Source organism: Chanodichthys erythropterus, chromosome 21 (genome assembly GCF_024489055.1).
Source record: "Chanodichthys erythropterus isolate Z2021 chromosome 21, ASM2448905v1, whole genome shotgun sequence".
NCBI lineage: Eukaryota > Metazoa > Chordata > Actinopteri > Cypriniformes > Xenocyprididae > Chanodichthys > Chanodichthys erythropterus.
The window spans coordinates 27,096,124-27,109,883 of NC_090241.1; the positions used below are offsets into that span (position 1 = coordinate 27,096,124).

General features: G+C 37.1%; 1 protein-coding gene across 4 annotated transcripts in view; it reads left to right on the forward strand.

Annotated features, from left to right (window-relative positions):
- The window catches only part of srgap3 (SLIT-ROBO Rho GTPase activating protein 3), a 107,794-nt gene that overhangs the window by 33,148 nt on the left and 60,886 nt on the right, over positions 1-13,760 (forward strand). For all 4 annotated transcript variants that reach the window (XR_010893392.1, XM_067372799.1, XM_067372800.1 and 1 more), the window contains one exon: positions 2,025-2,202. Coding sequence is in view for 3 of the 4 variants with exons in the window: in XM_067372799.1 (XP_067228900.1) it covers positions 2,025-2,202 (178 nt within the window). In the remaining variant the exon portion in view is untranslated. The remainder of the gene's footprint in view (positions 1-2,024; positions 2,203-13,760) is intronic.

Below are 13,760 nucleotides of genomic sequence, written 5' to 3' on the forward strand. Positions count from 1 at the left end.
ATGATTAGTTAACCTTGAGAGATGTAATAGAAAAAAATTGCTAAAAGTTTTAGAGCAAACAGTACTCCGGTATTTCATATGCAAAGATGTTAGCCAATCACAGCAGTGGGCGTTTACACTGAAGTCTCACAGCAGACATGCCCCTTAAAACAGAGCGTTCAAATCAGAGTGCTAAAATCAGGATAGGAAAAATGCCTTTTATTTCTAAATTAACAATTTTTGATGTAAAAAGCATACTAACATTATCAATTCACCCCAGCGCACATTATAATGTTGAATATGTAAAAGAATGGTATTTGAGGTAAAAAAGCACCCTTGCTGTTGGGGCTAAAGGCACAATAATTAACATAATGATAAATATCTGTCTATTTGTTTTCATATCACAATATATATCACATAAAAAAGTGCAACTCTATTTGTAGTTCAGAAGTGTTGTTATATATGCGAAAAAACCCACAGAGCACGATTTTTGACACTCTTGACAGCTTGACTGGGTTAGCTCTGAGGCTCTTCATGTTAGCAGCAGATCAGAGTTTTCGACCTGAGCAGCTTTACTCAAGTCGATCAATAACGCAGTGGATTTATTTTATTTCCAGTAAAGCTTTCTACCTTAAGTTGTGTTTGCTTTTGAGCTTTCTTTTGTGTCAGGCTTGATTTACTTCATCAAGCTACTTTTTCTGTTGTTTAATTGTTCTGTTAACCTTAGCGCAGGGAACTGAAATAATGAATTTTTTCCTCAAAGGAAGTCTTTGAAGCAATAGAGGCCTCTTTGAAATGACACATGAAAGAAGCTTTGCTTTAACACCGTAGAAACTGGCTGCCTGTGGGACATGACTTACTGTACAACCTACATGTACTTCGCTGTTGTGTTAGTATAATTCTCGCTTTTCTCTCTCTCAGCACTGAGGGAACAGCTTGTCAGTTCAGGAACACACTGTTTGTGGCAGGAAACTTTTCTTTGCAATTAACCACAAGTCAGGGATTTTTCTGTGAAAACAGGCTTTGTTCTTAAATATTAGTTTCTCTAAATAGCAGCAAGTGCTAGACATAGAGAAGGCAACTAATAACCTTTTCATTAATTCTTTGAGAAACTCTTGGATTAAGTATATTGCATTATTGCTTTATAATTAAATTTATTTTATAAGGTTTTTCAATAACATTTTCAGCCATTGCAATGTCTGTTGTTCTGTTCGGTTTGTCTATCATTCTGTTGTTCCGTCTATTGTTTATCTATCTATCTATCTATCTATCTATCTATCTATCTATCTATCTATCTATCTATCTATCTATCTATCTATCTATCTATCTATCTATCTATCTATCTATCTATCTATCTATCTATCTATCTATCTATCTATCTATCTATCTATCTATCTATCTATCTATCTATCTATCTATCTATCATACATATGTAAATGCATGTGTGTTTTATATTAAAACAAAAAAATCTTGTTAATCCAGGAAATCTCACTAATCAACTAGTGTATTGTTGGATGACTACTATCCTCACATGTGGATGTTTGATAAGGAACAGCTGTACAGCTGTAGCCTAAAGCTTAGATCCTAACAAAACAAGTGTGGATTTCAGTCTCATCCATTTACTATTAAAGGACAAAGCACAGGTCTGACTTGGTGTACTAAATATATTTGAAAAATCTCCATTTCCTCTTTTATAAATCTGCATACAAATTTCCTATTAAGTGGTGTTTTCCTTCATATCTGTATTGGACGGATATATACTCTGAGATGATGTATTTTGTATTTTTCCACACACTCACTGCAAAGTTTTGGGAGTAACCTAAATAATTGTTCCATGTGTGTAAGAAATACAAAAGTGCTTCCAATATTTATATCCAGTAGTCATGAATGACTGGAATAATCATGGAAATTTTGGGGTCAGTAGCTGAATGGATTAAATCATAGATTTAGCCATCTGAACCTAACTACTGAACCTAACTACTTTTGTTTTGGTTGAGAGTTGTGCTGAGTCAAACTAATGTGTTTATGTGTATTCTGTTGCTCAGAGATCCGTAATCAGTTGGTGGAGCAGTTTAAGTGCCTGGAGCAGCAATCAGAGGCTCGGATCCAGCTGTTGCAGGACCTGCAGGAGTTTTTTCGGCGCAAGGCCGAGATTCAACTGGAGTACTCTCGCAGTCTGGAGAAACTGGCCGAGAGGTTCTCATCAAAGATTCGTGGCCCAAGGTAAGGATTATTTGATATGTGCAGGTATGATTGGTTCAACCAAAAATGAAATTTCTGTTATTATTTATTGTTTTCCTGGGAACACAAAATAAGAAATGACTGAAAAAAAAACCATCACTGAAAAACAGGCCCGGATTGGCTAATCGGGAGCACCGGGAGAATTCCCGGTGGGCCGGTCTGTTTATTTGGCCGCGAGGGCTGGTGTTGTTATGGCACTGGGTTGAAATATGGATACTCTAGAAACTGTAGATGTGGCCAAATGTACTAAGCTGAGTAGCCTAACTTTTTCCTAAAAACCATTCAGTGATGGATTTAGGCCTGGGGGCCCAGGGCGGCACGGGGCACCCTTGCAAGAAAAAACACACAAACAATCAAACAAACAAATGCGTGATCGGGTTTTTACCGCTCGTTTCCACGCAACGTCAATGATATCATGTCACTCGGTGGGTATTAACCTGGTCAGGAGGGACTCGAAGTGTGCGCCCAGAGAAGACAACTCACTCAAAAGTATACCAGAAGAAGGGATGAGGTGACGTCTGTAGGGGGAGCGGGACAAGTTCTAAATCAACGCTAAATTATGGTAAAGCAAAAGGTCTAAGCCACGGAGGCTGATTTAAGTAACGTAAATAAATAAAAAGGAAGAGGGGAAAACATGCAAAAGATAAAGGCATGTATGCAGCTTACTCATATCGTAATAATAGTAGGCAAATAATAAAATATGGCCTATCACTTATGTTATGTTGCTTGCTATGCTATTACACATTGGCCAACAATATTAATTTTTCTGTCCAACTAGCTTACATAACCAGACAGTAAAATGTGATTTTGTAACATGTAACTTTTTTTAAACTAACGTAATAGCCTACTTTAATATTTTACTGTAAAGTTGTGCAATTTTGTAGGATTTATGGTATTTTTTGTTATTTATTTGCCTCAATTTGTAATAATTTGATTTATATAAAATAGCTCAATTTTATGTTAAATCCACTTTAATAAAGATCTACATTTTTAAATTTCGTTCATAGTGATAGACATGAAAAATGTGCCTGGGTTTAGTGGGCAATTACTGCCATCTACTGGAAAGCAAACACTTAATTAAATTAAAATTAAAATAACATGAATTTTTAACTACAGCCACTAGATGGCTAGAGAATTAATCAATGGTTCACATTATAAAATCATTATTACAACTATAAAAATAACTCTATATCAAATTTTAGCATTTTTTGTACTATCATTTGTACTATCATGGGTATTTGAAGATATTTTTGAAAAATACAATTATTTACAAGGCTGTAGAGAACAGTGCACTATTGCAGACTTATATACTGAGGTGCTTCAGAAGACTTGAAATAAAGCAAAAAAGTTGTATGAAGTAGGGTTGTCACCAACATTTCAGTAGTCTGTACCATTTTCAGTACCAGAGCAACAACTGTTGAATTAAGTGCTTTAAAAAAATGTCCATTTTTGTCTCGTCCATTGGTTATCACAGTCATTCACTGCAGTTTCTGATTCAATTGCGCATTTAAATATGGTTGTCAATCCAGAAATTTTGAAGTGTACTTATCATCATGAAAAACTCTCATTTATAATAAAAAAAGCTGCCTTAATTGTACAGTGAACCTCTTACTTACAACATGTTTACCCTGGTCATCATGAAAAGATTTGTGAGTGTGCGGCTCACGATGAACAAAACAAAACCAGTGGTTGATTGGCCATTGCGTTCATTTGCTCAATAGATATGATTGTGATTGGCTACAATGCTCAACGCTTGTAAAAACACGCTGTAACACGAACGAAAGTGTTTGAAAGCAGCTGGTACCAATTATATAAACAGTACTACCGGTACTGCAGACAGTCAACTTTTTTTTTTAGCACGGACTGGTACCGGTAATACTGGTACGTTTGACAACCCTGTTATGGACTATGCATTTTTGGTCCTTGTTTGAGCTTGAAAGCCATGGCCACTATGAACTGTATGAAAAAGAGCTGCATTAAAGTTAAATATTTAGTGTTTGATAGGAAAAAATGACACCATAAAAGTTAAAAAAATTATGATTTTATGTACATGATGACTGAACTTTCATTTTTTGGTGAACTGTTGCTTTAATTGTGCATGCCAAGTTATGTCTTCTCTTCATTTCTCCGTCTGTTTCACCATTTGTCTCAGTGCTTCTTCAATCAGAGCAGAAATAGCTGCTGGTGAATTTTAAATCTCTCTCCTGCTGCTGGATATAATCGTCCTTCAGACAAGGGTTGCTCCTCGTTCTCTACTTTCTGCAAAGTTCAAAGAAGTTGTTAAATGCCTGTAGCATTTTACGCATTAGGATGTTATCTTTGGCTGTTAATTTAAATTAAATACCCTTTTGAATTAAGTGTTTCCTCAAAAGAAAACTTACTTTTGCTTCACGCTAATCCAAGATAACTAGCTCATTCCTCCAATTAATTGACCCTTTGCTAACCCAACCTTTAAAATGTTGCTCTACCTGAGCAACTGGTCTTATCAGACAAGTTTTCCCTCAAATTGTCCACCCAAAAATGAAAATTTTGTCATTTACCCATGCTCATGTCATTCTAAACCTGTATGACTGACATTCTTCTGTGCAACACGAAAGAAGATTGCAAAATGTCTTTTTATTGACCAATGTTGTTTCGGACACACAATGACTTTCATTATATAGACAAAAAATGGTTGAAACATTGTTCAGAATATCCTCTTTTGTGAGAGAATTTGGGGAAACTATCCCTTTAAGACTATTCTTTAAGACTATTCGAAAATTTCGTTTGAATATTTTTAAACAACATTTTATAAAATATAAATATGTTATAATAGGTTGATTCTGGTGACTGTAATGGCAAAAGTAACTTATTTAGAATACCATAGTCAGCAGACCAAACAGCTACAGTTTTTGCTTGCATGCAAGACATCAGGGGTGATTATTGGCTCATGTGGCATCAAGCCAACAATGGATTCTGAGTCTGCAGTAAAACTTCTGCTAACAAGACCTGAGTTGGTCATAGTGGGATGTGAAAAATAAAGGATTCTACCAATGCTATAGCTCTGATTTGGCCATAGAAACAGATTGTGACAGCTTGGGATAGAGGTCATGTTTTTCTGGGAATGAGACGAAAATGAACTCATCGATTTCAAGAGGTGAAAAAAGTCTTTTAGATTAGAGTTGGATTTTGTATATGTACTGGTTGTATCATGAATGTAGGTTTGTTTTGTGAGTGTATTGCTGCAGGATTGGCGGGGTTTAATTAATAGCAGCTGGTGGAGGAGGGCCGTCTGCTGCTTGCTCCCAGGGCCAGTCTCACTGCACCATTGACTACATTACTGCAGACAACAATGAGGAACGGCAGCGCCAATGGCTGCTGCTCTCTTGGCCCTGCGTCTGGCCTTGTCATTCTCTAGTTGTGTCTGTTTTTGTAATTCATTTCCCCCCTTCCTCTTTTCTTTGATATTTTGTCAGCTTTTGGGTTCTAGTTTTGCTGATGCAAGCCTCACTGCAAGCTGAGCTGACTCATGCTAAGAAACAAGTACACACAAATGCAGACACAAACAAATGCATACATTGACAACAAACTTTAGTCTTTTAAGAGGAGAGATGGACTCATTCAAATCAGAATCAGTTTTATGGTCTCTTCATGAAAACAAAATGCAGTAGTATGCAGGAGCAAGGAGCATGTTTTATTGCAGGATGTGTCAGTCAGTGCGAGTATCACACCGAGTTATTTTTTCATTTAACTTAATAAATAATGTTTTAACATTATGCACGTCCTGCTCATTATTCCTCATTCATGCATGTTTCTTTATCATTCTAAAGTGTCAAAAACTTCACACAAAAATGAAATTTCTGTCATTAATTACTCACCCTCATGTTCCAAACCTGCAAGACCTCTGTTCATCTTCGGAAAACAAATTAAGATATATTGGATGAAATTCGAGAGTTTTTGTTTTTATCTCCCATTGAAATTAACAAAATTACATTCAATGTCCAGAAAAGTAGTAAAGACATGGTTAAAATAGTCAACGTGACTACAGTGGTTTAACCTTAATGTTATGAAGCGACCTGAATACTTTTTGTGTGCAAAAACAAAACAAAAATAATAACTTTATTCAAAAAGTATTCTCATTGTCACATAACATTAAGGTTGAACCACTGTAGTCACGTTGACTATTTTAACCATGTCTTTACTACTTTTCTGGACCTTGAATGTGGTAATTACGTTGCTTTTTATGGGAGTTAAAAAACCTCTTGGATTTCATCCAAAATATCTTAATTCTTAAAGGTCTTGCAGGTTTGGAACGACATGTAGTGAGTAATTAATGACAGAAATAATTTTTGGGTAAACTAACCCTTAAAGGTGCCCTAGAACGTCTTTTTAAAATATGTAATATAAGTCTAAGGTGTCCCCTGAATGTGTCTGTGAAGTTTCAGCTCAAAATACCCCATAGTTTTGTTTTTTATTCATTTTTTTAACTGTCTATTTTTAGGCATCATTAACTATGCACCGATATATAGGTTGCGGCCCCTTTAATTCTCGTGCTCCCCCTCCCCCGGAGCTCGCGCTTGCCTTGAACAACATAAACACAGTTCACACAGCTAATATAACCCTCAAAATGGATCTTTACAAAGTGTTCGTCATGCAACATGTCTAATCGCCTAAGTATTGTATTTATTTGGATGTTTACATTTGATTCTGAATGAGTTTGATAGTATGCTCTGCGGCTTAAGCTAACATTACACACTGTTGGAGAGATTTATAAAGAATGAAGTTGTGTTTATGAATTACATAAACACAATGAAATACAGACTGCAAGTGTTTAATAATGAAAATAGTGACGGCTCTTGTCTCTGTGAATACGGTAAGAAACGATGGTAACTTTAACCACATTTAACAGTACATTAGCAACATGCTAACGAAACATTTAAAAAGACAATTTACAAATATCACTAAAAATATCATGATATCATGGATCATGTCAGTTATTATTGCTCCATCTGACATTTTTCACTGTTGTCCTTGCTTGCTTACCTAGTCTGATGATTCAGCTGTGCACATCCAGACATTCTGCCCTTGTCTAATGGCTTGAACATGAGCTCACATATGCAAATATTGGGGGCATACACCCCGCCTGTTCTTCGGAGGTCTTTTAAACAAATGAGATTTATATAAGAAGGAGGAAACAATGGAGTTTGAAACTCAGTGTATGTCTTTTCCATGTACTGAACTCTTGTTATTCAGCTATGCCAAGGTAAATTCAATATTTAATTCTAGGGCACCTTTAAGGTAGCACTGTCCTACGCATATATATTAAAATACCGCAATATAAATGATTTAGCAAAATTCTATGCATTTTATAACATCACCACCATTTATATCATCATAGCGCACAGCCCTAATATAATACATATATGCCTGGGGAAAATACCAATCACACTGTTTTGTGGTCATTATAAAAACCCTGAATTTCATGATTTGCATACCAGAATCAAGTATTCTATTCAGGAGTGCTGTGTAATAAATAATATACTTCATTCACAATTATATCTTCTACTTCTCTGCTTTGACTGCCCACAGCAACTAAATGTAGCTACGGTATTTCCTTCAGTAATTTTTTTCATTAACTTTCTTCACTGACAAGTACGATTTAAAAGGTTTTTCGAGATTAAGCATATAAAATTATTTCATCTTCAAATATGTAATACCAATTTGCTCATCTCTTTATTTATACAGGTAAAAATCCCTGCATAAAAAACCCTATGTAGTTCTACACAGACCATGACATGTCTAGAGGAGATAAGACGTGTCTACAATAGTATCATTAATGGCTGTTAGTGTGTTTGTGTCTGTGTGTGAGTGTTTCAAGTCAATAAATACTTCTCCCTAATCTCCACAAAGCAGACTTGTCATCCATGCTGGGCTTAACCAGTCAGAACACAAACTCTGCATGACTGTGTGTGTATTTGCACACGTTTAGCTTTCTTTTTACCCCTATTTCCTGTTCTTATCTTGCTTCGTTCCCTGGCCAGCATGTGTTGTTATTGCAGTCTCATTTGATGCATATTGGTGCTGAGACTTGCAACACACAGTACCTGAATACTAATCCAACATGCTCTGCAGTTCAGCCCTGTCTCTATGCATTAAACCAGGCATAGATTACTTCTAAAGTATACATGAATGAGGGTTGAGGCTTCTGCATTTATTTTGCAGGGTATGACTTAGCTATTGGAAATAAATGTAAGCTAAATGACCTCTAGGTTGTTTTGCTTGGCTGAAATGACAAGAAAGGCTATTGCCCATGCAGATTTTTTAATTCAAAGATGAGAAAGCATTGGAGAGAATTCACTGAAGGCATGTGATGTTTGCATGCATTCACAAAGCGAATATTTAAATGTTGCTTACAACAAAAACAGTACTACTGTTTGTACCAGTGAATCGACCCAAAAAAGAGGGAAATACATTCTTCTGTATGAAACATTTCATTATCCAGAAGGTCTGCCAGATGTTTCAATGAATGCATTACATGGATATTGTTACATTAATCAGAGTTGAAAACTTTTGTGCTGTTGCAGTGACATGAATTATAATTCAATGAGTTGATTTAATTGCATTTAAGTAATTCAGAATATTCATGTAATTAATGACCAGAGGACACATCTTAAGAACTTCCTGTAGAGGAACATGAATATTCCAGTATTCCAAAAGCTATTGAGCTTATAAACTAGAATTTAGGAAAATTAAGTGCAAGTATGTTCCCTTGATTATATGACAGGCTTATTTAATCAGTACTAATTTACATAGATCTCATGTAATGCTACTCACTATGGCCAGTTTGACTAGGGATGTCCAGATCCGATCACATGATCGGAAATCGGGCCCGATCATGTGGTTTCAGACTCGATCGGAATCGGACATTACCTCCCGATCAGGACTCGGATATATATGTATAAGGGGTGCAACGGTTCTCCACTTACAGACCGCACTTGCACTGCGGTCCATCTCGACGACGCATCTATTGGTTAATATGGTTTGTTTAAAATAGCAACGTGGAAAACAGACAGAGTTCAGATAATGTATGTTTCAGTCGATGGATGCACAAAACGTTACAACAACGATAATCAGAAAGCGTGGACAAAACAGTCACTTGTAAACTGTTAACTGCGAGTGCCGTCTGCTCTCATGTCCAGTCATTTACGCCGTCATCACCCGGGTGTTGACACACGTTGCTGTCTGTATTTAAACTAACTCTTTTAAGCCTTGCTGATTTAAACCTTAAAGAACAAGACGCGAAAGAGAACTCGCGCGCGCTGTGAGAAGATTTGTGTGCGCTCATCCGAAGCGCGCACACGCTTATTCTAGTCAGCGCGCAAATACTGAGTTCTCTTTCAAGTCTTGCGCTTCAGCAGACAAATTCATACAAACATTATGTCAACATGCCCGTCCTAGCGAGTATCCTAGCAAACATAGTCGGTTATGTCTTAAGTGAGCGTATATTAGTCGAGAAAGACAGCGCATGTGGAACAGAATATGTACTGGATCGTGCATGTCTTAAAGGGACATCAACTATTCCTGCTGCCTGTATTTAATGTTAAATCAAACAACAAACAACAAAGAAATCACTCACTGCTCTTGACTGAATAGTTTTTGTAACTTCAATAATGATTAATCTTTATTTATTTTATACAGTAAAGATAATATGCAGTGATATTTTATATTTGATTACTATTTGAAAACTGAATACCTGAAAAACCTGAAAAGCACTGTTCCTGGATCTGTTTTTTCGCTCTTCTTTATTCTTTTTTATGTAGGCTATTAAGTATCGGATCGGGACTCGGTATCGGCAGATACTCAAAATCAAATGACTCGGACTCGGACTCGAGGGCAAAAAAATGTGATCGGGACATCCCTAAGTTTGACCATTAACTTACATTAAATATTGTATACATGCTGATCATAGCGATGCGGTGTTCATTCATTCGGTATTAATTCATAATGTCATTAATATATGAATCCATACATATATGTTATAATGCCTATGGGGCAAAGCAGTGCCCACAATCTGCCAATGCTACAATCATTGTAGCATCCAGACATTCAATGGTGATGTCAGTGTACACTTTGCATACTGATTGGTCTTCATTCTTACATTTATTTATTAATCTATAGCTGCCTTTACATAGCAAATATGCATTATGTGAAAATTTGAAACCAGACTTATTTGATTATCATGATTTTAGATTATAAGCAGGCCGTTATGAGTATTGTGTGAAAGTGATGATGCTTTGGGCTTAGATGCAGTTCTGGTGTAGATGTGGCAGCATGCAGACTCGATTTGCTGCAGCCTATTGGACAGGAGCCTGAAATCAAACTGCCCTGCAGTACGTTCCTGCTGCATTCCGCTCCTCGCACGGCAGCACCTGCCTTCCACCTCCAGCCTTCATTCACTCACTGCCAAGCCTCTCAGAGAGCATGCCAAGGCCCTTGGGATCGTATGTGCTTGGAAAGTCAATCTCTCAGACTTGGACATTAAAGGATTAGTTCATCCAAAGATGAAAAATCATTTACTCATACCCATGGCATTCCAAACTCGTATGACTTTTCAAAATTAGATATTTTGAATCATTTACTGGTCTTTTCCATGCAATTACTGGTGCTTTCAAGTTTTAAAAAGGATGCAAAAGCCCCATAAATTACATTAAAAGTTGTTCATATTTCAGCCCTTCTCAAGTCATACGGTAGCTCTGGCCAACAGACTGAATTCTTTATTGTGACGTATATCCAATTACGAAGGGATATCAAAGAAGGAAAAAAAAATGTAGGTTGGGACCTGGTTGTATCCATCGATTGTTAATTGGATTTTGAGGAAATGAATGGGAACTTGTGGTTGATTTATTGTGGAGTGGCAGGGTTTAAGATGACTAAATGATTGGAGAAGTCCAGCATAAATCATCAGAGAGAAGTCTGTCGAGTTAGAGACATTTAATTGAAACATTATGAGGTCAAAAATTGCCACGAATCACTCAAAATGAAAAAAAAAGATCTACAGTATTACTTGTATTTACAACATAGAAAGAGTGAATGAGCCATCACTACTACTTTAATGAGAATGAGAAACAATTGTATTTCCCATGAATAATGGTTTAAATTTTGGTTTGTTTCCCACACTGTGACGAGTCAGAAGTGTATTGATCCATTTGCAATTTATTCAGAAACTCAGTCAGTACAGAAGTCATGAACCAGTAGACAGGCAGAGGGTCGTGGCAGGCGGCAGACAGCGTAAACAGAAACAGGCAATGGGTCGAGGCAGGCAGCAGACAGGGATTAAAGTCGGGCAGTTTTTCTTTGTCGACCTACTAAGTTTTCTCAGTGTGTTCTGCACCGTCGGCTGAAGTTGGTCCTCGTCGGCTTTTTTTTGGCCGATTCAAAATGCTGAATCGGCGTCAGAGCTTGTCGGAGCTTGTCGGGCCATCTGATCATTCATGATTGGCTGTTCAGCTACTGCCACCTGCTGGTTCAGAAAGGCATTTCATCTCACGCAGGTGCAGAACTGACGTGCTACTTGGCCGTCAGCTGTTTAGCGTTGGTTTGGTGTGTCAGGGCAACTTCAGACACAGACTCTGCTGACGTGAGCCAACCCCACAGTCTGTTTCGTCACCACTAGTTCGTCGGTGTCGGCTTGGTGTGTTCTGGCCTTAACAGTAACAGGCAGAAATCAGGGCAGGCAGCAAGAATCACAATCCAGAATAAGAGTCCAAGTCGATAACAAAACAGCAAACAGGATAAACGCTCAGAAATGACAACCGTGGCTAATCAAGACTTTGCACAGAACTGCGTGCGAGTGTGTGCTTTATAGTGAGTGAGTAATGAGATGATTGGTGGCAGGTGTACGAGTAATTAGTCCCAGGTATGTGGGTGCATGGGAAGTGAAGTCCAATAGAAACTAATACTTCCTCTGGAGGTTCGGGAGACTCAATCGTGACACGCACAAAGCTATAATTTGACTTCAAAAGGGAGCATGAGAATGAGAAACAGAATGATGTTTTCCATGAAAAATTACTTAAATTTTGGTCTGTTTATCACACAAAGCTATAATTTGACTTCGCAAGGGGAACATGGATTTTTAAAAAAAATAATTTTTATTTTATTTTATTTTATGTTATTAATTTTTATTTATATGTTTTTGAATTTGATAGCACAGTCTTCATTCACTTTATTTTATATATATATATATATATATATATATATATATATATATATATATATATATATATATATGTATGTGTATAAATGATTAAAAATGACCAGAATATTCTTTAAAAAAAAAATCATATTTAGTGTTTTTGACAGAAGAAAGAGAGTCATATGGGTTTGGAATGATTTGAAGGTGAGTAAATGATGATAGAATTCACTATTCCTTTAAAGTTGAGCGCAAATTAAACGTTCAGATCTTTTGCTTTTTGGTTCCCTGAATATGGCTAATAATGTAAGATTAATGAGGTCAGAATCATCAGCAATGAGCTTTTGAGCTAATCCTTGTTCTACCATTCACTGCTTTGTGGAAATTCTCTGCTCTGTCTCTTTCCCAGCCCTCTCATGGGGCTACAGCTGGGAGCAATCATACATTGGTGGCCTCATTTTGCGTGTTTGTGGATTGGGGCGGTGTTATTGGGGGGATTGGTGGACCAGCAAAAAATGTGCAATGTATTGAAGTTTACTTAAAAGGCGGAAATGCATTTGAACTGGGGAGCGTATGTCCCTGTTTCTCTTTCCACTACAGTTTCTGATTTGGCACTTGATTCCTTCCCTTGCTTTTCCGTCAGGAGATAAGCTTGAGCAAGCCACCCCAGACTGGATTAAAGCTCTCTGATAAAGCTGTATCGAGCTTGGCTTATAAAAAAACCCCAACACTTTCTTGAATGAATACTGTGGCAGGCGGTGAGTGCGATTGTATGATTATGTTTTATGGCTTGTGCAGCTATAATGAAGCTAAGTGTGAAGTGATTTTGAACCCCACTCATACTCTGTGTGGGTGTTTTTGAGTACAATACGGATAACCGCTTATCACTTCTTAGCATAGGATTAGAGATCTTTAGATCTCTTGCATAGCCTTAAAGGTTGGAAAAGACACAATAAGTCACACTCAGAAAGTATCACCCTTTTATCTGTGTACATAATACATATGCATACTTTGATGCTTCTGCACATTTTAATTTGTAGTATTGCACATATAAGCACTTCATATCCATGAATTAAACACATATATCCCTTTATGAAAAGGTACTGTACCATGATACAGTGATGGTACCTCTGCAGAAACCACACTTGCTCATTCACACACAGTCATTTCTCTTTTTTTAATTCTTTCTGACTCACCAGGCTGCAGAGCTGTGAAATACTGAAGTCTGAGAGGGTTTGAGAAAGTTGTTTACAAGGATCCAATATGTGGAGATTAAGAACAACATGATGCTCAGTTCTGACTGGAAACCTCTGAGGATCGGTTCGTTTTGTTGATCAATGGCAGCCATGCACTCGATTGAAGCTGCTTATCA